General features: G+C 37.2%; 1 protein-coding gene across 2 annotated transcripts; it reads right to left on the bottom strand.

Moving 5' to 3' along the window:
• Positions 1-1,563: 1,563 nt before the first annotated feature.
• On the bottom strand, positions 1,564-24,907 carry LOC137082703 (semaphorin-4A). 2 transcript variants are annotated; one of them, XM_067448076.1, is made up of 14 exons: positions 24,773-24,907; positions 19,993-20,153; positions 17,987-18,043; positions 17,403-17,498; positions 17,199-17,292; positions 16,989-17,108; positions 13,943-14,076; positions 13,215-13,396; positions 12,972-13,113; positions 7,408-7,597; positions 7,204-7,319; positions 4,894-5,057; positions 4,116-4,183; positions 1,564-3,408 (listed from the first exon to the last, which is right to left on the bottom strand). In XM_067448076.1, exons 1-14 carry the CDS (start codon positions 24,894-24,896, stop codon positions 2,714-2,716), a joined length of 2,343 nt encoding a protein of 780 aa, XP_067304177.1. In that variant the 5' UTR covers positions 24,897-24,907; the 3' UTR covers positions 1,564-2,713. The 2 variants fall into 2 exon arrangements, with proteins under 2 accessions (XP_067304177.1, XP_067304178.1); XM_067448077.1 differs by having other exon boundaries at positions 13,215-13,366.
• Between the last annotated feature and the right edge of the window lie 510 nt (positions 24,908-25,417).

Raw genomic sequence — 25,417 nt, 5'->3', positions numbered from 1 at the left:
AAAAAAGTAAAATAATGAAATATTTGACACTCATATTTGAAAAATGATTTATTGACATATAAACGTGACATAAAAACATATATCATTATGACATACAATTTATGACATATAATCAATTCACCAGTTCATTATCCCGTAGGTGGGACCTCATAGTTATGGAGGACCAAATTACTCAAAATGAAATAATTCAATAAATAATGAATTCAATAAAACAACAATTAAATGTACCAGTTTATTCTGAAATAATTAAATAAATAAATAATTTAACTAAATATGAATTAAATAAATACATGTATATATTTATTTTGTAAAATTACTTGAAAACACAACATTTATTGTTTAATATATTTCACAATTACCTCTTACACACACACACACACACACACACACACACACACACACACACACACACACACACACACACACACACACACACACACACACACACACACACACACACACACACACACACACACACACACACACACACACTATTGTTATGTTTAAAAATCTATTTTTTCACTGCCAACAGAGCCTTAGAAGTGGCTCACACTGTGGAGCTTACAGAGACTTCCACCATCAGCTCAAGCTTTTAACTGTTATGTGTTGATTGTTTGTATTATTCTATATTTTTACTTGTTATTCTTTTTTTTGTTACCCCCCCCCCCTTGTTGCACTTTGAGATTCTTGAAATGAAAAGTGTGATATAAATAAAATGTATTATTATTATTATTATTAAAAGTGCTTTTTCAAAAAGCTGTTTTTCATAATAATATGCTGCATTTACGAACTTGACACCTATTTAACGAATCACGCATTTCCAAAGCACGATTTTCCCAAAGATTTTTTTCATAATAATAGAGGACATTTCACAAATGCCAATGAACAGGCAGTGGGCGGAGCTTGTCTCTGATTTGGTTTGAAGTTGAAGAGTCGACCGACATGACAGATTGATCTTTGTGTGGTGTGGCGACATCACGGAACACCAAGGGTGCTTCTCATTTCTAATTTGTGACTGAAAATGTATTTTGACTCTATTGAATTTTTCTAAAAACCTGAAAACTATGAGAACTGTGGCTGTGTTTAAGGCGCGTTTTATCTTTTATCATTTATCAATTCCTACCGCCATATTAATTTCCAATCAATTCCCCTTTCCCCTTGCCACTTGCCAGACCCAGACAGAAAAAAGTAATCAATCTCTCAATTATCCAATCAGTGGCAAGCTCCGCCTTGATGATTGGCATTTGTGAAATGCCCTCTATTATTATAAAAAAAAATCTTTGGGAAAATCGTGCTTTGGAAATGTGTGATTCGTCAAATATAGGCATTATTCGTAAATGCAGCATATTATTATGAAAAACGGCTTTTTGAAAAAGCACATTTAATAATGAAAAAAATTGATTTTTAAACATAACAATAGTGTGGGTGGAAGAGTTAAATGTGAAATATTTTAAACAATAAATGTTGTGTTTTCATGTAATTTTACAAAATAAATAGATACATTTATTTATTTATTTTTTTAATAATATTTAATTAAATAAATTATTTAATTAATAAATACATTATTTAATAAATTATTTCATAATTTCATAATAAACTTGTACATTTAAATAGTTGTTTTATTTGTTTAATTATTTAATTTTGAGTAATTAGGTCCTCCATATACCATATTTTGAATCTCACACATTAAATGCAAAAGCCAATTTGCTTTTCTTGTGTCATTAGGTACGATACATTGTCTGTGGATGAAAATGAGGCTGTGACGGACAGTCTTACAGTCCTTATAATGGCATGCACTATTTAAAGGTGAACTATGTAGTATTTTTGCAGTAAAATATCCAAAAACCACTAGGCCAGTGTTATATATTTTGTTCAGTTGAGTACCTACAATATCCCAGAAGTTTCCAACTATTTGTAAATTGTGAGAAAATTGCTATTTTAACTGAGGACAGGGACGTTTCAGCATTGCATTTGAGGGAGTCGCCTGTCAATTGCGTCATATCTGCGCTACCCTCGGTTTCGGCTTTTATTTGGCAGGAGCGCTTTACTCTTAGCAGTGTGAACAAGTGAACGCACGGAGTAACGTCATAACATCATTTTAAACAAACTTAAATGTATCTAATATGATAAACAGAGCTCCATTACCTCAAAATCATAACCGGAAGAGCGGATCTGTGCAGGCGCCCGGCAAATGAGTCCCGTCCCGTCATAATAAAAGTCCCGGTATTCGCGAGGCGGGTATTTGTTTAACAATTGCTCCAGCAGCGGTGCTCAGGTCCATAACACTCAGTCCTGCTCTGCTTTAGAATACAGTAACGTTAATAACCGCATGCATGAACGTGATTTCTGCCCGAGTCCTATTTTTTACCGGCTGTGATGAGAAGACCACATCTCCCAAGATGCTGCGCTCACACTTTGCATCATCAAACTACGATTTGTTTTGCATAGGCGGCCTCCAGTGGACGAAAAGCTGCATAGTGCACCTTTAATGGTTCTAGATCACATCCTGACATTTGTATTGATTGTTTGTGGACTAAAAAAGTCAAATAAGTATGTTTATCAGAAACCATTAAATATAAGATCAAATGATTATAAATATCATGTAATGTATTGCTAACATTCTAGTGATCAAATCTGATTAATTTAAAAATGGAAATGTTGATATTTTCCAAACTCATTATGGGTCAGGAATCACTACTTAGTTTTTCATAAACTACACTGCTGGTTTTAGGGCTCCGCTTTGCTTTTCTTCCAGTTCTGTTTGCCAGATATTGTCTGACTCAGTGTCTTTAGGTTCTTTCTGAGGGGCGGTTTTGTTGCCCTTCATGATTTGTCTCCACGGGATCACAAAAGCAACACATACAAAGAGGCAAATTACAAACAAGAGGCAAAAAATCACCATTTCAGAGTAGTAACTCTTCTGTGAGATGCAAACAGTGTCTTTTCCAGTGGTCTTCATGTTAACAGTAGTCCTGGCTCGTTTTTCACCGCTACTGTCCGGTGTCATAAATGCATTTGTCTTTTCATTCGATGTAGGTTCATAATCAGATTCAGACTCATCAAACGCAAGTGTAGTGTCAGGGATGGGCTCTTTTTCCGTGCCCTTCCTGGAGTCCAGGGTGACGTCAGGTTGCTGGTGTGATGTGGGAAAAAGAGAACGAGGGATTACCGGGAGAATTACTTTAAAGGCAGCAATGGTTTGCTTGAAGCCCAGTTCCTTCGACTCGCAGCGGTAGGTGTTCACAGTCTCTGGAGTGATGCGGAAGACCAGGCTGCCGTCGGCCCGCTGCAGGTACGGAAACTGGGGAACAGCGCTGTTGTTTGAAAACCTCCAGGTCACCTCTGCTAGTCTGGATCTCGACTGACATGGTAGAGCCACAATCTCATTCAACTGTGCAATCCGTATCTCTGGAGAAAGACAAAGGGTTAAGTTCAACCAAATATTACAAATTTACATCAGGGTTTGTTAAATCAAAACCATAAAAATGTTACTTGAAATAAAATAAGCGTTAAAGGGATAGTTCACCCCCAAAAAAAATAGTTTTTGATGCCTGAAGATTTGATGTTTATCTTACACCCAGTGCATCCAAGATGTAGGTGTGTTTGTTTCTTCAGTAGAACACATATGAAGATTTTTAACTCCAAGCGTTGCGTTTATGATGCATGTTAATGGGACCCCCCTTGACACACATTATACGAGCAGCGGTTGGAGTTAAAAATCTTCACACCTTGTTTTCAGACCAGCATGCCCCCATTTGCTATTTAAACAACGTGGTGCAGGACGTGAAAATGATTACTGCGCTGAAACTAGCAAAAAAAAACATTGTGTCGCATCTGGCGCCACATTGCGCCGGGTGTATAGGTCCCTTTGTGTGGAATATAGCCTGTATACAAATCTAGTAATCTTAAACGGTCTGGATGTTTTTACACTAAGTAAGAAACTTCCGCTGCTTGGTGGTTAATATGAGTTGAAGATTTGGCACCTTCACCTAAAGTGTGATACTATTAAATGAGTCAGCAGTTACAAATAAACAATATGTAGTTATAAATAAAAATCAGAGGTTTATGACATGAGATAATGCAAGTCTTGTGAGTCGCACAGAAGATGTGTTCACCTGTAGCAGCAGTATTTTTGAACTCTTTGCACTGTTCATTGACATTTCCGTTTTCCACATCCTGCCGACTGTAAAACACACACATACACACACACACACACACACACACACACACACACACACACACACACACACACACACACACACACACACACACACACACACACACACACACACACACACACAAACACACAAACACACAAACACACACACACACAAACAAACAATAGAAATGTGGTATTAGATAAAAGCACTTCTACAAAAAAGCAAAAACAAAACTGTCACATTTCATCTTGGTCAGACCAAAACCAATCAGTGCCAAAAAACCAAACACCAAAAACCAAAACAATATTGAAAATTGAAATAAAGCTGAAATAAAATATAAACATTAGATGAAAAGCTTAAATATAAATATAAAACAATATAAAAGTTGCATTTATATTGAGCAATTAACTATCCTTATTTTGCAATTATTTTCTGTGAATGTGCTAAATGTAAATAACTTGAAAAATAGTGAAACTATTTGTGCTACATTGCATTTATAATTACAACAATACATTAAAATAATATGATAAGCCTAAACAACTACTAAAGCTACATTTAAAATATAAAAATAAAAGCTCATTCAAAAATATTAATAAATACAATAATAGAATATATTAACTCTGCATGGGTCAGACTGATTTTTGTGGTTAGGGTGGATGGTTCTTAGCCCATTTAGTCATTACAGATCATTTCATATATTAAATCAGATATTGGTATAGAACAGACAACTCACAGGTTAGAACCCATTCCAGATACAGTAGCACACACTCTGGTCTTTGAGTCCCAGCCACAGAATGGGTCGCGTGCTAACACACATTCTGCACAGTTTAGGTAAGCTGAGCAGTTGGACACAGGCACTCTGAAGACGCCCTCAGAAGAGCCGATGAACAGCACACCCTAGGTAAACCATAAAATGAAACCTAGTCACATTGTACATATAATAAATTATGGCTCTGTTCCAAGACCTAGTTTGCTGCCTATGTATGCAGCATTTTATAGCTCTCTTCTAGTTGGCCTTCCGGCATGCACAATTAAACCCTTGCAACTGATCCAGAATGCAGCGGTGAGAAAGAGAGCACACATCACGCCTCTCTTCATCAGTTTGCACTGGCTGCCAATAGCCGCTCGCATTAAATTCAAGGCACTGGTGCTCACCTACAAAGCAGCCAATGGCTCTGCAACAATATACCTAAACTCGATTGTTCAGACTCACACACCCTCCAGAAACTGACGTTCTGCAAGTGAACGACGCCTCGTGGTGCCATCCCAAAGAGGCACGAAATCACTCTCACAGACCTTTTCCTGGACCATTCCAATCTGGTGGAACGACCTGCCGATCTTAATTCGAGCAGCCGAGTCTGTGGCCATTTTCAAAAAACATCTTAAGATGCATATTTTCCAGCTGCACCTGACCAATAAAGACTAGCACTTAACTATCCAATTCGATTTTCTGTTTGTTTGTTTATTTAAAAAATAAAATGTACGTGTACTGCGCTCGGTTAACTGAGACTTGTTCCAGCAGGCTGTTGCCCTTGTTTGTTTAGTTGCTTCTGTTGCTCTCCTCATTTGTAAGTCGCTTTGGGTAAAAGCATCTGTTAAATGATTAATGTACATGTAAATGTAAATCATAGCTGTCCTCTTAATGCGAAAGGTAAGATTTTTTTTTAATACTCCAAGATGATGGATGATGCAAGATAAATGTTGCTGATTTATATTTTAAATAATTGAAAATTTTGTTTTAAATGATTTATATACTGTATATATATCCAACATAACATTATGACCAATATTGTTTTGGTCCCCATTTTGCTGCCAGTGGCATGGACTCCATTAAACCCCTGAAGGCATGCTGTGGTATCTGGCACCAAGATGTAAGCAGCAAATCCTTTAAGTCCTGTAAATTGCAAGGTGGGGCCTCCATGGATCGGACTTGTTTGTTCAGCACATCCCACAGATGCTCGATTGGATTGAGATCTGGGGAACATGGAGGCCAAGTCAACACCTTAAACTCATTGTTGTTCTCCTCAAACTATTCCTGAACCATTTTTGATTTATGGCGGGGTGCATTATCCTGCTGAAAGTAGCCACAGCCACCAGGGAATACCGTTCAAGGGTGTACATGGTCTGCAACAATGCTTAGGTAGGTGGTATGTGTCAAACATCCATATGGATGGTAGGACCCAAGGTTTCCCAGCAGAACATTGCCCAAAGCATCACACTGCCTCTGCCGGCTTGCGTTCTTCCCATAGTGCATCCTGGTGCCATGTGTTCCTCAGGTAAGTGACACACACGCACCCGGCATGATTCATCAGACCAGACCACCTTCTTTCATTGCTCTGTGGTCCAGTTTTGATGCTCATTTTCCCACTGTTGGCACTTTCGGCAGTAGGTGGGGTCAGCATGGGCACCCTGACTAGTCTGCGGCTATGCAGCCCCATACACAACAAATTGGGATGCACTGTTTGTTCTGACACCTTTCTATCAGAACCAGCGCTACTTTTATGAGCAATCTGAGCTACAGTAGCTCGTCAGCCTTCACTCCCCATGTGCATTCACACACATGACCCTGTCGCTGGTTCACCACTGTTCCTTCCTTGAACCATTTTGATGAAACTGACCACTGCAGACCCCCAACAAGACCTGTAGTTTGAGATGCTTTGTCCCAGTTGTCTAGCCATCACGATTTAGCCCTTTTCGAACTCACACAAATCCTTATGCTTGCCCATTTTTCCTGCTTATAACATATTTAGGACAAAAATGTTTCACTTACTGCCTAATATAGCCCACCCACTGACATGATGACAATATAATAATAATTATTATATCATTAATTGTTATATACTTCACCAGTCACCGGTCATAATGTTATTCCTGATCTGTGTATATTTATAGTTTAAAAATGTATTTAAATATAAAATACAACTTTAAATTAAGGGAGTGAAATAGCTCACTGGGTTGGGAACAGAGCCAAAGGATTGATCATAAAAAATTACAGATGATCAAGAGAGCAAAAAGACAAACAAGGAAAGTAATGCTTTAAAACCTTGCTTTTGGAGAGGAGGATGTTTTTCACAGTCTGTGGTTGCTTAAAAGTCTGAATCTCCTCAATGATATGAGGACCTTTAGCCAGCATGACAACTTTATGAAGAAACCCAGACTCTGAATAAAATAGAAATGGACAGATATGGGCACCAGGAAAAAGTCATAGAAACTAGTAATTCAGTAATTATGTATTGATTATGTGTACCGGTGAGCAGGTACAGGATGGTATAACTTTGTCCATTTGCAGCTTGAGTTCTCTGAACAGCCAATCGGCTATAACGCTCTTTAGTGGAGGACAGAAGCAGTTTCTTTCCCACAGAATGCACAGCTTTTTCAGCCAGGAAGCTCTTTTTTACAGTGTTTAACACACGGTCAGTGTCGTTAAACAGTCCACACTGCAAATAGATGAGAGAATTCTGATTACACAGTGGTTAAAACAGCTGTGAGTCATTGTTTGCATGTTAAAATACATTCTCCTGCCCCAGTTTAATGTGATATTATAAGTAAATCATTAATTTGTTGCAGAGTGTAATCACTGTGGTGCTTTGCAAACATTACTGTTCGGTTTAGTGGCCCAATACATCAACTTTACTTGGTTAATTCAAAAATGCAATGTGTTATATTATGGGAGTAATATGGGTTGTCAATATAATTTCATGTTGACCTTAAAGGGTTAGTTTTTTATTGTTTCAAACCTGTAAGACTTTCGTTCAACTTTAAAACACAAATTATGATATTTTAAATGAAATCTGAGAGATTTCTGTTGTTCCACTGACAGCTACGCAACTACTGCTTTGAGATTGTAGAACAATTCTATATGAACTGAATGGTTAAATCCAAATTTTCTAAAGAAACAGATCGAATTTAGGCTTTTATTCACATATAAGCATTAATCAACTCATAAATCAGTTGTGGTAAACAGAAGTTCAATCATGCTTGCTTGATGTGTGAGAACCAATGAGGTTCATTGTTGTGAGTCAAGCAGGTTTGGTTGAGCATCTGTTTGTATTTGCTGATCAATATGTGAATATTAAAAGCCTAATTTTAAATTCATTCTGTTCCTCATATAAAGCCATTGTGTCTCTTAAGAAAATTTGGACTAAACTGTTCACGTTTCATCATTTCACAATCTCTTTATGAACTTTTTGAAGTTTTTCTACACTGAAAAAAGTATAACTTTAGTGTTGTTCGTTTAATGTGTATTTTCTCATTGAAATAGCTTAATTTTTTTAATTTTTTCATGTCAAGTAAACATTTTAGCTTAGATTTATGGTTCAATCCATTTTTTTACATTGATAGAATCTAAATGGGCAGCGGGACATTAAACTGAATTTATTAATTTGATCAGAGCATTTTTTTTAGATTAAGCAGGATTTGCACATGCGCATTGTTGACTTGCAGATCCCGCTCTGGTTCAAAAAAAAAAAAAAAAAGTCTGAGAAGTTGAGAACTGTCTGAGAAGAACACAGCACGAACTTGAGCGGTGGCCGTGACGATAACGTTACATTTCAACGGACGTCAGACCCATCCAGCCAGGCTCCGAGACAGAACTACGAGGAACATTGATAAGGTAAGAGAAACTTTGTCTACCGTTAACGTTTTTACCTCACGTATCTGACGGGACTTGAGTCTGGCCGTAATTTCAGCGCTAACGCTTGATAGCGTGTAAATTAACTTTTAAGATAGCACTCGAAATGTTCGTAATCTTCATTCAAACTATAACGTTCGGTTATTTTAGCCCCTCATTGGGCGGGTGAGTAATAACCTAAATGCATGCAAACTGTCTAAATTCATTTTGTGGGGGCATTGATCGTGTCAAGGGAAAGAGTTAACAATAACATTTCTCGAAACAAGTGCAGTTATAGCCCATATAAGCTACAATATTTTCTGCTTAACTTTTATTAGACTCCAGTTCAAAAAAAAGTGTGTTTTTTCGCTGAGCACATTCTCTGCAGTCCGAGCGCGCTGAAGCGCTTGCTCATATATCTGAGGTAAATCATTAACACCATCACTGCTTACAGTATTGAACTAAATACATTACAATCGCCTAAAACGAATAAGCAGGTTACTTTTCTGAAAAAGAGTGCTCCCGAGTCTGTGTTTCTCACAGTTTGCATGAATCGCGGCACAGTTCCACACACACACAAAATACCGGCAGTTCAATAGTGAAACTCGCAGCTCTTAAAGGGGCCACACTCTATTCCAGCTCTTAAAGGGTTAGTTCACCCAAAAATGAAATTAATGTCATTAACTCCTCACTCTAATATCGTTCCTTACTTTTAAGACCTCCATCTTCACACACAGTTTAAGATATTTTATATTTTAGTCCCAGAGCATATGCAGTCAATGCCCACTTTACTGTCCATTTCCAGAAAGCTAATAAAAACATAATCAAAGTAGTCCATATGTGACATCAGTTGGTTGATTAGATTCTCTTGAAGCATCGAAAATACATTTTGGTCCAAAAATATCAAAAAGACTTTATTCAGCATTGTCTTCTTTTTCGTGTTCCTAAAAAAAGATTAAAACGGTTCGTGAATCAGTGAATTGATCAATGATTCGGATCGCCAATGTCACGTGATTTCAGCAGTTTGGGAGTTTGACACGCGATCCGAACTGCTGAAATCACGTGACATTGGCGATCCGAATCATTGATTAATTCACTGATTCATGAACCATTTTAATCTTTTTTTGAGGAACACGTCGTAGATTGAAAGTCATAGTTTTTGTGATACTTGGACCAAAATGTATTTTCGATGCTTCGAGATTCGAATTAACTAACTGATGTCACATATGGACTGCTTTGATGATGATTTTATAAAAGTGAATGTTTTAGGTCGGCATATAGCAGAGAATAGAATGGGCACACGACTACTCGTTTACGTATGGCATTTGCCATACCCTGGCATTCCACATTTTTAGACCTAACTGTTGATTCACTAATGAGTTGTTGTTGTTGTAATTTAGTACGGTTGTGCTGGGGATTCTGTTTTGTGTTCACCATCTTCTAAACCTATTTCTGTATGCTCTACTTTTAAGATCAATTTAAGTTCATGCGAATTACAACCGTTCCTTTGGTGACAAGTTGGATTACAAGTTCTTGGTGCAGTTGGACAAGCACTCCACCAAACTGTTGGAGGTCATCAGGAGCAAGGGAGGAGTCCACCAGGACATTGCAGGTTTTAGATGAGGTATCTATGAATTTGATAATCAGTGGGATCCATGGCTGAATAGTGTTTTTTTTTTTTTTTTTTTTTGTAATTGTTTAATTTTAATTCATAGTTATTGTTCTTACTCAGACTGCAGACATCACCATCAGAAGAGAATGCATCCTCAAATCTCTGATCTACCTCGGCGAACCTTTTGCGCACCTTTTCAAAGAATACCAGGTAAGGGCATCTCTCTCACTTGCTCACACAAATAACACCTACAGACTAACATGGTCATAGTCTAGGTTTTCCTAGCCACTTTTAATAAATAGGGGTGTGATGAGAAACTCAGCTCACAAGATGAGATTTTAACACTATTTATGAGAAATCTTTGATGCTGAATTTTGAGCTGTGAACACTTAGACCATGTCCAGACGTACCAAAACAGTCTTTTTTTTCCTTGTCTTCCCTGGAACACTGTCAAAATAAGTGTGTCCAAAGGAATCCATTTGCAAATGACTTAACACCTATATGCTATGTAAAATCCATGCCTGGTCCTCTCTCTTCCTTCACTGTCGTCGCTCCTCCTTTTATTCTCCCTTCACTCCTCTGTGAAAGCTCTGAGACCAGTGTGACGTGCAGTTGGCACTGATCATCCAATTACTTACCGGCCTCGCTTTGCTCTCACTCGTCACGCGCCTATTCAAGTTCAGTTTAGAGTGTGTAAGAGCTGAAAATGGGAGAGTTCTGAAACTATAATGTACTTATTTTCTCTTTCTTTTTTATGCAGGAAAAGGAGATTGAAGAACTGGAGCAAACAACCATGGCGATCTTTATCACTGGGAAAGAGGATCCTCTTCATCCACCAAAAGACATTAAAATTGTCATTGAAGGATCAGAGGTCCGGAACCTGCTTGCTATATTGCATACAAATAGGTTATATTTAAAGGTTTAGTTCGCCCAAAAACGAATATTCTGTCATTAAAGGTCCCGTTCTTCGCAATTCTATCTTTCAAACTTTAGTTAGTGTGAAATGCTGCTGTTAGAGCATAAATAATACCTGTAAAATTATAAAGCTCAAAGTTCAATGCCAAGCGAGATATTTTATTTAACAGAAGTTCCCTTTCAAAGCCTACAGCGAACGGCCGGTTTGGACTACACCGCTGCACTTCCTGCTGTAATGACGTCACTAGAACCGTTTGTTGACGAACCCTCCACCCACAAGAACACACAAAATAGGGGGCGTAGTCTCGTTGCTCTCCTACGTGGAGAAGAGCGCGCATTCAGCGCTTGCATCGCCCCGTTATGGTAAGAGGCGGGACCTTTCCGGGCAAAGTGCGCTAAGCTGCTGTCCAATCACATCACGGGAAGCGCTGGCCCAATCAGAACTCTTTATGGGTCTTAAGAGAGAGAAATGACATTGGTGTCATTAAAGGCCTGTCTGAGCCATCGGATTTCAACTAAAATATCTTCAATTGTGTTCCGAAGATGAACAGAGGTCTCACGAGTGTCGAACAACATGAGGATAAGTGATTAATGACAGAATTTTTATTTTTGGGTAAACTAACCCTTTAAATGTAGAGCTTACAGCTCTGTATCAGAAACTGATGCAGTGATCACTGTTCACTGTCTGAGGAGCAGTTCCAGGATTTGTCTCTGGTGTTCAGCTGAAAGAGACTGTTCATCATATACATTTATGGACATGAAATACATTTGTATCTTAACATTTTAATTGTATTTTAGGATGTTTTATGGCGAACTGTGTTATCAGGACAAACATTCCTAATTTAATATTACTACTAATGTGATGTCATCGAGTGGTGATTTGATTATTTGTAACAAATTTGTATTTTTGTGTGAAGCAGACTGTTCTTCATACATGTGAACATGTTCATTGAACAATAAATATAAATGTGTTCTAAAGGAAAGTGTTATGATAGTCATTGATCAAAATGTTTTAAAAGCTTTTTTTTGTTTTGATTATACATTTTAAATAATGACATCTTAATTTGAGACAACCTAAAATAATTAATTTACTTTGGCCTATAAATATTACTTTGTTTTAATTTAAATAATTAGTTTATCCCAACATAAAATAATGATTTGTTAGTTTGATCCAATTTAAAATAATTAGTTTGTTCCAATCTAAAATAATTAGTTTGATCAACCTTTAAAAAGTGGTTGCATGGATTTAAACTTTTCAAATTAAACTAAATTAAATTATTTACTTGAGTCAATATAAAATATTTCGTGTGATCGATTACTTCAATTTTTTTAAGTTGATCCAAGGGTTTTATTTTTTCAGTGTATGATCTCTCAGGCTTAATTTAAGAAATCTTCATTTGCATTTTGAAGAACAGCAAAAGTCTTATGGGTTTAAAACAACATGAGGGTGAGTACTTGATGACCAGTTTTTAATTTCTGGGTGAACTATCCCTTTACGTGTGTAGTGTATAATCTGCTCCACAAGTGGCACCAAACGGAATTGCGGAAATAATTTGTAATAATATTATCATTTAAATAATGTAATATAAATTTAAATATTTTGATATAACTGGATTAAAATATACAAATAAAATATAATCAATAAGTCTCCCCAACAAACAGCCCTAAGACCTACCTTGCCGAGTTTGCCATTTGTATTTGGCTGACGCAACCAGTGATTTCCTCCCACATCATAGCTCTTGTAATCCCCTGAAAAAGCTGATTTAATATCTGCTAATCTGAAAGAACACACTGCTGACAGACCAGATGAAACTGACCTGTTAAACAGAGAGAGCAAAGAAATTGTTTAAACTTAAATCACATGACCATTCAGAACAGTGAATATACTGTATGTCATGATGGTGGATTTGATCGAAACCATTGTGAAGTAAAGATCCCGTAGAACAGGGTGCTGTCAGGAGACTCATCGTCCGGTGAGGACAGCTTGACAATGTCCTGCAGCTTGTTGAATTGGAGCTCTTCCCCTTGTTGGCAAACCAGCTGAGCCTTAGCAAAGGATGTCCAGCGTTTCTGTAAGACACGGTTTCCTCCATTGTCATCCTATAAAAAATAATTTCATTAAGGTTTTGATGGGCCTTTTACATCTGGACAGATTTATATGCTTTATTTGTATGCTCTTTGGGTCTTTTTGAACCAGATGAGAGTTAGGAACAGTAAGAAATATACTTAAAGGGATAGTTCACCCAAAAATTAAAATCATTTACTCACCCTCAAGTTGTTCCAAACCTGTATGAACTTCTTTCTTCTGCTGAACACAAAAGAAGATATTTTGAATAACCAAACTGTTGACGGTAACCATTGACATCCATAGTAAATATTTTCCCATACCATAGAAGACAATGTGCAAAATATCTTCTTTTGTGGTCAGCAGAAGAAATAAATTCATACAGGTTTGGAACAACATGAGGGTACGTAAATCATAACAACATTTAAAAGTTTTGCAACCATAACCACTGTAATTTATTTAAAAAAAGAACATGAGGGTTACTTGAATGTTTGTAGTTTTTGCTGACAAAAAAAAATCCAACCCGTCTAACTTATGTTAATAGAATTATGTTTTAGAACAGGAGAAAAATGAAGTCTCACCGTGCAGACCTGGGCCACACGAGACACAATAAAAGAGTTCACAAATGAGTCTCCGGTCAATTCCCCAACCTCAGAAAAGAACAGCAGGATCTTTCCTTCACTGGCAACATGTGTTGAACCGATAAATACAGGATCTAAGAGAGAGGAAAAAAAAATGTATCGCTTCTAAAAAAATTTTTTAAATGGACAATGTGGAAATGTTCTCAGTTTTTCACTCAAGGTTATACAGTAGGGTTGTGTCAACTCAACAAGGATTTAAAGGTGCCCTAGAATGATTTGAAACAACATGTTAAATTGTTCTCTGATATCTACATATAGGGTATATGGGTTATTTAAGAGCAAAAATTGTCCAGATACAGTTTTACAGGTCCATTTACAACCCTATAAATTGTCCCTAGGATGTAATGCTCTGTTTTTGCCTTATTTGGAAGAGTCATGAATATTAATGCTGAGCTCTGCTCTGATTGGCTTATTTCAGCAGCTCACAGCTCATAGCAGTTCAGTGAAGCGGCTCGTGAGTCCTGACCGTCCTGACAGAACACAGACCGACTAAATGACACTTTAAGCAAAACATCTCAAATGGAGATTGATAACATGCAGCTTACTTGTTTATTGGTGTTTTCAGATCATCCGCGTGCGAGAAAGAGCTCGCGTTCATGCGGTTGCCAGATTTCAGTAATCAAATCCCCCAAACAGAGTTTTTCTGTGAAAAAAACCTGTACCCTATCACCTATCCAGTGTTTACATAAACATGTCCAATCTGGCAACCATATGCACGCGAGCTCTCTCTCGCGCATAGCGCGAATGATCTGAGAACACCAATAAACAAGTAAGCTGCATTTCAGCAATCTCCTTTGACTATTGTTTTAACTTATATGGTGGAAAAGTTGACGTTTGAAGGATCGAGTGAACGGTATCTACGGTTGTATTTTGTAATACAAAATAATATTAACCTTTGTCATTAGACACACTATTTAGTTTGGTATGGTAGGCCCTACTTGGAGTATCCTATTGTTACTGTACAAGCATCTTGCGTCATCTAGACAATGCGGTCTCTCTAAGAGACTTTCAATTTAATCAGAAATTGTTTAAACAGCTAGTCAATAAGTGGATAAATTACTTACTGCTTACAGGAATAGTTGCACTTTCTTCAGTTTAAGATGCTGAGTGAAGCTTGCTTGAAATGGGCCGAACAAACGAACGATTTGTTGCGGTATCTGATTATAATAAACCTCAACCATGTATCATGAGAGCCGTTTTTGTTATCTTCGAGTGTCTTGTTTACCATCAGTAGATTCGGCTTGTTCAGACATATGCAAATGTTGGGGGCGTGCATATAAATGATCCCCAACGCTTGCGTCACGGTTGGGTTTATGTTGAGAAGCACTTTTTTTTCCATGGAGTTTTTGATTTACGAGATTTACATAAGAAGGAGGAGGCAATGGGGGGTGGGATTGTTTCCTTTTTCCCCATTGATCACTGTTGGCATATAGTACAAAAAAGACTGCAGAAGTCAACGGATTTTACTAATAGACCTACCAATCTCTATCTAAAAATAAAATAATGATGGTGCCACCTTTATAAAGTTATTTTAACTCCCCCTGTAACTTGGCTCAAAATCAGGTGAAAAGTCATTTTGAACCTAATCTTCCACTTCCTGTTCTCATTCAGGGCAGACGTGTTTTCTCACTGCTCCCACTCTGCTCTTGCACTTGCTCTTTTTTTTGACTTGTCAAACTTTTTTTCTCTGATCCCCTGCTTACTGGACTCCTGAAAGTACTGAAATGGAATCGATTAACTGGTCACTCAGCGCGATTGACAAGATTTTCCCACTAAGGAAGGGTGCAAAACCCGTCTGCCCGAACGGGACCTTCGCTGCGGGCTACACGAGGGACGCCTGGAACAACTGGCAAGTCCTGTGCCTGGAAGTCCTGTCCGTGGAGGATGTAGAGGACTTATTCATATTTGGATTTTTGATAGTGGGGTTCCTATTCCTCGGCCTTGGGATTGCCCTGACATATCGGAAGATTTGTAAGACAGCTGCCAGCAAATTCACCCAGCCGCTGTCTGTGGAAATTAAAGGGTGCTTTGGGGATGTGTGTGATCGACTGAAGGTATTAGATCAGAGATTGACACAGATCGATGAACTGAACCATAACATCTCAGCACGGACTGTGGAGGTGCAGAAAAAAATGGACACCATCGGGGGTCAGACTGGTGAACTTCTGCGGATTATGACCGGTCTAAGTATGAAACTGGATGAAATGCCACTCCATGAACTGGACACGCGCCAAGAAGGCTGAGGATCAGTGATTGATTGATTGATTATGATCCGGACAAATTACTGAAGATCAACTAAAATGGATTAAAATATTGCTTCACTTCACTTCACCCCCCACCTTCTCCATATTTCTCTCGGTTGGGAGGCCAGCTGGGTCTGCTTTCATTCCCTGTGCACTGCCTTATCTCCCTTCAAGGACAAGCCACACAACTGAACTGTAAACATCTTAAGTTATGGCTAACATTCTCACAACCCAAGCTCAGACTCTTACTCGCATCATACAGACCCCACCCCCATCTGTCTGCCTCCTCCTTTCCTCTCTTCCTCCCTTACCCAATCCAAACAAAAAATCCCATCACGTGACCACGTGTGCTGTGTTATGTTATGTTGTATTTTGTATGTATGTATGCTTAAATCTTGTACATGTGTAATGACAACTTCAATCTAATCTAATCTAATCAATCTACACAATAGTGGATTACTCCATAAATAAGCATCCATGATATTTAATCATTTGGCTTTATGTTTGTGATTTGTGCAATTTATGTTTGTCAAAATTAAAAATTTGAGCAGGGGAAGTTTCTGAAATTTGGTTGATTTGACCGAGAATGGCCCAGTAGTGTCTCCTGTAGGACCGTTTCATAAAATCGGCAACCTCTGTTACCTGCATATTAATAAGCACTAAGCCATCAAGATCAAATTATTACTTTGTATGTTATAGTGGGTCATCATGGTAGCATTATTTTTGGGACAAAAAATACAAACCCTGTAGCAATTTTGGTACATCCTCAAGCTCCAAGTTGTTACGCGCTCCTCTGCTGTGACAGCGAGAAACGACTCTCTTCCCAAAGAAGCCAACTTTGGTTGCTGTATAGAGTTCTTCATCTGTAAGCAGAGAGGTCACAGTTAAGTGTGTGAGAGCAATAGAGATAAGACACTTTGAGGTCATCTTAAACTGTGTTTCTGCACTCTCACCAACAATGGTGGCTGCGTTCCTCTGGGTGGAGCTGTAGGGACAGCAGTTTTTGGCGTCCTTTGTTTCTATGTTGACGTTCAGAGAACTTGCTGGCTAAAACAGAGATGTTCAGTCTGTTAAAGCAGTGGTGGCGATCAATCCATTTTCTAAATAATACTTTATTCTTCCTCATAAATTGATCTGTGCAATCTATTTGAACTTACAATGATGCTATCTTGTGGTCCATATGCATTTGTCCCGCAGACATAAAGGTGTGTAGAGTTGAAAAACTGTAAAATACTGATGAAGTTGCCACAATCCTGTTATAGACAAGCATACAATTCAAAAGTAAGAGGTATGTTATAATAAATATCAAGCTTGTAATAGAAAAAAAAAATCACATTAATGACAATAAGGGTCAATCGTATTATGATCTGGATTTATGTAATTATGTAAGTTAAAAACAGAGTAAGCATGCAATGCATGCAAACATGACTTCAATGCACTTTTTCTATGAATTATTCTTATTATATATATTAATATTTTAAAACATTTTGTCCGTTAAATTAAAATCTGCTATGCAACCAACATAAAAGAGGTCATTTTGTTGTCATAGACGGTAAAGATCGTACCTAGGCTAAAATAAATAAAATTTGTCTGTATATATATATATATATATATATATATATATATATATATATATATATATATATATATATATATATATATATATATATATATATATATATATATCATTGACACATATTGTAAAGCAAATTTGAAGTTCCACATTAACAATGGCTCATACCGTCTTTGAGGCTTTTGTACAGGTTTCCAGGCTTTCTGGAGATGCTTTCCATTCCAACTGTAAATGCAAATGTTACATTTTTAACTGAAAATATTGTTATAATATTCCATTTAAATGTAGGGAGATCTTCATGACAGAAGTTCAGTGAGGGGGAACATAATCATTAAAGGGATGGTTTAAAATGAAAATTCTGTCTCTTCGGTCATTTCTGACCGAAAAATGTTCTGTTTTAAAATTTTAAAAATCCCAGCTTCATCAGAATGATATGAAACTTGGTGACTTTTTTAGCATTAGGTATGTAAACACACAAAAAAATTGGGGTCATGATTCGAGCATGCTAATTGGTCATTAAAAAAAAAGTAATGACCGACCATAGGAAATTAATGGGAAATCGGCAAAAATTCTCTGAATATTTGTGTGTACAATCTACAAATCGGCCACAATGCTGAAAAAAAGTACACAGCAGTAAAGGGGTTTCACACACCTATGAAAACAACATTTAGAATTTTTAAAAATCACAGCTTCATCTGAAAATTATAAAACTTGGTGACTTTTCTAGCATTAGGTATGTAAACACACAAAAAATTAGGGCATTATTGGGCATGCTAAGTGGTCATAAAAAAATTACTTGCACTTGTGCTCTTCGGTCAAAAATGACCCCCATAGGAAATGAATGGGAAATCTGCAAAAACACAAATATTTGCAGGATATTTGTGTGTACAATCTACAAATCGGCTACAATGCTGAAAAAAAGTACACAGCAGTATAGGGATGACACTCTAAAACATCAGGAGTGTGATATTGACACATCCACTCACACACACGCACACTTATATGAAAAACTGAACCTATGAACCACATTTTGAATTATTAAAAATCACATCTTCGTCAGAAGGACATGAAACTTGGTGACTTTTCTAACATTAGGTATGTAAACACACAAAAAATTGAGGGCATGATTCGAGCATGCTAAGTGGTTGTAAAAAAAAATACTCCCACTTGCCATAGGAAATGAATGGGAAATCTGCAAAAACACTAGTGGATTACACCCATGGTTGCATAATTTCTTAAATAATTCCAAAAGAGGGCGCTAATCTTTCTTCAATTTTTTTTTTGAAGGCCTAGTCTATTTTAACCTAAAATACTGCAATTAAATTTTTTTTAAAAAAAATTTAAAAACATTTTTTTTTAAATAATTTTAAATGGCAAAAATAGACAATAATTATTGCATAAATATTAAAAAATACCATCAAATCATCTCAAAATACAAAATTAAAAAGAAAAATATTATTGAAGAAAAATAAACTGCATTGGTTTTACTGGGGTGGAGGAAGTTTAATTTTTAGGTGTCCGGTCACTTATGACCGGGAAGACAACCAATGTAACCCCTAAACGAGGAGCACCAGAGGGTTTTAAAGGAAGTGTATGTAAGATTGTGATCAAAACTGGTACTGCAATCACTATCCCCCCCATCCCCTTCCCCCCGACTGGAGGTTGCCAGATAGGCTGCAGGAACGTTTGCTGCTGCAGCTTTGGTAACTAGAGCAGAGAAACAAACCTCATTGGTTCTTGCGGAAGGTCAAACGTGATGCGTAACACAAGAATTCACCTCATTGGTTCTCGCAGATTAATCGAACCTGCTTGAGCTACCGTTTACCACAACTGATGTGTAAAATGATGAAAAATGAAACATTTATATGTGAATAAAAGACTAAATATGTTCAGAATATAAAGCGATCGTGTCTCTTCATAAGATATGGATTTTTATGAACTTTTTGAAGCGTCAAATGTAGTTACGTATATAGCTGTCAATGGACGGAAATAAATCTCTCAGATTTCATTAAAAATACCTTAATTTGTGTTTTAAAGATGAACAAATGTCTTATGGGTTTGGAACGACATGAGAGTGAGTAAATGATGACAGAATTTTCATCTTTAATAATTAAATAATTTTGTAAAATGAAATATACATAGCACAAAATACCTAGTTACAAAATCGTTCTCACCTTGTCTTTGAGTGTAATACTATCTGGTTGACTGACATCTAGGGAGAGCAAAGCATCCTGAGCTCCAACAAACAGCGTGTCAGCATCAGTGCTGAGCAGCAGAGTGGTGGTGTTCTTCACAGTAGAGCTATGGTAGATGGCCAAGAGACGCTCTGAACTGCCTGTGGAAGAAAATCAACTAACAGTGATCATTTTATGGCATTCAGCAGGGGCTAATAGTGTCACACCAAACAAATAAACCTGCAATAAGATGCAGGAAGATATGAAGCTAATTTGTACACTTAAGTTTTGTCAAGGTGTAAGGGAGACATTTGGTAAACATACATTTTTAAGATTATATTTGTTTCCCTTAAAAGGTTTTCTGAGAATTTAGCACATATTTTATGGAAATAACATTTTTTTTTGCTATTGACATTGTTTATTCACATTTTAGATATGAAACAACAACATTGCGATTCTTCCTCTTTTTGTTCTGAGGAAATAGGAAAGGCCCGTGAGCTAAGGTTTAGCAATACTGCACACACAAATGTGACCATATGATTTTGTTGTTTTGTCACTCATGTTAAAGTCACTACACATTATGAAATCAAAATTGACAATATTTTAATGGAATATTAAGTATTTAGTATAAATTATTTGCCCATGCACATCATCATTTTTAAACATTTAATTAAAATAACATCTCCATCTCTTCTCTTTTGCCGCGTTTACTGGAGCGAGGACGGGACAAACTGTTACTCCCATGAGATCACAACCATCAATGATCAATTACCGATGGACCAAAACAAGCCGTTTCACTTAGATATACGTCACAATAGAGAGGGAAAGTCTATTGCAACTATTGATCCTTTTCATGTCAGCTATAACACAGCTATAACATTACTACATACACATTTTTTTTATTGCAATGTTTCCCCAATTTGAGACATTTTCATTACAGAAAATTACAAACCTGAATGCTACTAATTGAGGTTGGATTTTATACCACTTTCATAAATAACTTTCCATTGTCTGTTTCTAAACTGTACCACATAAACATCTTGATTCTAAAGCGTCTTGATTCTAAAAAAAATGTAAACGTGCAAGCTACATACTATACACTGTATGCCATTCAAAAGTTTAGGGTCAGAGTAAGTTTGTTTTAGCTTTTTAAAGAATTCTACTTTATCACATGATCCTTCAGTGTCACATGATCCTACAGATATCATTCTAATATTAAGGATAAGCTGATCATGAAACACTGTGCAGCTAAATATTTTCATGGTAATTTTTTTCATTTTCTTTGATGAATAGAAAGTTCAAAAGAGCAGAATTTATTTGAAATACAAAAAATAAAAATAAAATGTTACTTTTGTAACCTTATAAATGTCTTTACTGTCACTTAGGATTAATTTAAGGGGTCCTATTATGCTTTTCCACTATTTCAACTTGTGTAATGTTGCTGTTTGAACATAAAAAAGATTTGCAAGTGTAACGGAGGCCAGCTAGTAGTTGCTGTGTAAGTAAACCTCACTTCTCTGATCTGTGTCTGAAATCGCTCTAGTTTACTGAATCTCTTATCTAAAGTGGATGGAAGTTGAGTGCACTATAAGCAAGAAGTGAATGAAATGAAGCAAACCGTGAGGTAATACACTCACGCAATACACAGCATCGGACAGCTGTCGCAAAAACTTTGTCATACACATTTATCTGAGTGCTTACTTTAGAAACAGAAAACAATCACAGCGACTTTAGTTAGACTTCCTCCATGCTAGCTTTAGTTGAATTCATGTATATTATTGCAATAAATATAGATTTGGTTTCTCATGGTTAATGTGTTCATTAAACTAACCATACATCATAAAAATACTAACATAAAGAAGAAACGCATCAATAGTGTGCATTATTTTGTGTATAGTATCTTTAACTCACCTTTTAAGACAATGATCATATGCGTTTAGCATCATCACTCGACAACATTTTTTGCGTGACTTTTCTTATGTAAAATTATGTATTGGCAACTGGCCAAAATTGAACTAATTTGGACGGCAATGCTAAAAGTATGCGGTTTTAATAAAAGGATTTTAGGACTTTGTGATTTGATAATTTAAGTGTGTAACAACAGCAATTTTGTCTGATTTCTAGCCTTGTTTTGATCTAAAGTAAATGTCGAATAGTCGATTCCATAGACTCCCACAGTGGGAGTCGGTAATTGGAGTCGACTCCAAAAAAACCCGGAATCGAACACTCCTACGCCTGGGTTCTTGGTCACCTTCCTAACTAAGGTCCCGTCCACACGAAGACAGAGCTTACCCAATCTGATCTTTTTTCCCCCTCGTTTCAAGTGTATCTGCGTACACACGAGATCACTGAAACCGACTCAAAACGATGTAGCATACATGCCAGGCCAGTGTGTGGCGCAGTAATTCTGCCACAGAAATACGCTGAAAACGGAGAAGAAGAGTTGTGACTAGAAGCGGTATAGGCCCTGTCCCAAATGGCACCCTAAACCCTCACGGTCTTCCTCTGAGTCCGCACTTTCACAACGTAATGCCGCTTTGACTGCCGGGTAGAAGTCCTCTGCGTAGCTCGCAAACTTGCGGGCTCAACAGAAGTGCGCATCGAGGGCGCATAGCAGCCGCAAAGGGGGCGCTCACGAGCACCCTTCTTTTAAGCTTAAATGACGAATGGGACATTGTAAGTCCACAAGACCAAAGTGTGCCATTTGGGACAGGGCCATAGACAGTAAAAAAATGGATACAGCGACCCCATAGACTTCAACGGCGTCAACGACTTCAAAGTCAATTAGAAGCAATCACCTCCTGATGGCTAAGCGTAATGCGCAGCCTCAGACTGAGCTTGACGACGTAGATGTGACGTGAGCAACCTGTCTGACAGTTGTAAGTCTTCTAGTAGTTGTGAAAAGTCAAATCTGAATCACGTTGTTTAAATGTTTTGTCCCGTTGCTTTTGGCTCACTATGGGCTGGCTTCTCCCTTGACTATCAGACTTTATCAGTCTCCATGTCCCCCCTGACTGCCTTATGGAAAGATTGGCTGCGACCGTCTCCTCCTGTCTATACGGTACTTTCTCTACTGTGCGATAGAGTCGCGTTGGTTATGAGACAATCGTTACCTACCTTTGGAACATATTTAGTTTCAGAAGCACAATTGATAACAAATTTGATGCTAAGGGGATGTAGATACATGCAGATTACAGTGAGAAGAGGCCAGATAGCTATTTTTAGGTATGAAAGTGAATTTGAAAAAATTTCCTTGAATATATATGAGTTTCCTCATATAGGATGACTTTCAGTATGACCTAGCCGTTTGTGCTTAGCTGGAGAGGAAATTGCCTAAATTGAGCAAGCGTGCAAACTTGGTGAGGTAAAGAACAGTTTAGTGAATTCAGAAAGTCAATTCAAACTATTCTGCTGTAAGACATAATTCAGTTGTAGGTTAGCTCTGAATTACACAAAGGTGACTAAATCGACCTGAGACCTTTGACCCTTTAGTCTTGACTTTCAAAAAGGACACATAACTACATTTATGAGACAATCGTTAGCCTATTTTTAACAAAAACGTATTCTACCGGGCGATAGTGTAACATACAAGGTAATGGAGCCTTCTATACATTGTCGTGTTTCTTTAGAAATAAACAATGGACAAATGGAGTCTTTAAACGTCTCATATGTAAAGTTATTCGTTGATAAAATGACGCCAAAATGAATGGGAGTCAATGGGATGCTAAAAGCAGGTGATGGCTTGGTTAGCAATGGCCGCCCCTATGGAAGGTATGCGTTCCGGGGGCTGGACCCTTGGGTATAGCAGTGGTTGGAGGTGAGGCAAAATCTCATGATAAAATGCACTGTATATATAAATTATAAGTAATATCTCAGACATGGTACAAAAAGCATTTAATGAAAAATCAATTAGTCTAGAAAGGGGTTTACACCCAAATTGTTCTTTATTTATGCTTGATAAACTAAAGCAGAAACTAACCGTAGTCTTCAGACTTAAGACTGCAGCAGCAGCAGGATGTGTGGTGGAAAAAAATCGGCCAGTGGTGGTTTCCACCATCACACACAAGCATGCAACATTTAGACCCTCGAGGATTTGCAGAACAACAGCAATGGGTAATAACAAACTACAAACCACAACTCACAAGTTTAAAGAACAAAGATCACAAAACTCACAAAATCTATGTTTGCCCAACATGACTCTGTACTTCACTCAAATGAATTTTTTTGTCATTTGAACATGCTTTGATGCTAAACACTGGGTCATATTCATGAAATGAGTTGAGTAAATCATTTATAAAGCTATTCATTGTCATTTACTGTAAATCAAATGCAACAATTTATATATAATCTGATCTAAAGTGTGACCATTATTTTATTGTATACGCAGCTGTACTGATTTTTGGATTCGGAAAGAACTACTTAATTACAAAGAAGAACTCATTTTAATTTCTCAATTATTCATTCTGGAAACACATCCCGTCAGAAAATGTGGTTAGAAATAACTGATATCAGCAACAGTCTGATGGATTAAAATCCTGTTCTGGTTTCTTGAGCTCAAGGATATCTAAGAACATTATGCAATATTAACAGAGGCTTTACAATAAAAAAGGCTGTAGAAAATGTTTCACTCAGTGTTTTTTTCAATTACAAAGAAATAGCAAGTAACACATTCAAAACATGAAAATTTGAAGTAGAACACTATATCTTTGAAAATTTTGTTCTCAACATTCTCATCTGACTATAACTATAAAGGTCATCAAACAATGTGAGCTTCACTTACCCTGAGAGAATGACACGCGTGGATTTAGGGAGGCCTGAGATGGGTCTATCAATCCCAAGAAGAGGACTTTAAACATCCAGATCCTGAACAATCCTGCCATCCTAACAGATGCCTTTGGTCTCATAACCTGTTCTGATTGTCTAGTAAGGCAGTGAGTGACTGGATCTCACTTCCTCTGATGAGACCACTTTGAGCACAGCAGGAAGGAAGATTAAAAACCTCAAACCACTCCGACTTCACTCCTCTCTTAACCAGTAGAACGCTAATGGCACTTCTTCTGAAAGCAGAATGGAATGAGTCACAACAACTGAAATATAATGATAATATCATGATATCTTTTTATCTTTGTGTTCATTTCCTTGTGCTGATCAGAAAACCCTGAACATGTTTTTAGCTGACAGATGTTTTTTTTTTTTTAAAGCTTTTTTTTGTCTTTTTTTGCAATGAGAAGAAAATGTAAGCTTAAAATGAGAGAGGTTTAGCTGGTCAGACTGTTAAACAGCTAGTCAAACACCAATTAGCCAAGTTGAGATACCAGCTTACAACTTACATGAGATATATGGTTTAAGCATGTTGCTAAGCTATGGGATGCTAATGTATAATACAGTATATTATAATAAAAATAAGATAAAAGTCAAAAATAAG

The sequence above is a fragment of the Pseudorasbora parva genome, chromosome 7, assembly GCF_024679245.1.
Source record: "Pseudorasbora parva isolate DD20220531a chromosome 7, ASM2467924v1, whole genome shotgun sequence".
Taxonomy (NCBI): Eukaryota; Metazoa; Chordata; class Actinopteri; order Cypriniformes; family Gobionidae; genus Pseudorasbora; species Pseudorasbora parva.
Note: the sequence above shows the minus strand (reverse complement) of the source record. Positions and strands in the feature narration are given on the sequence as shown.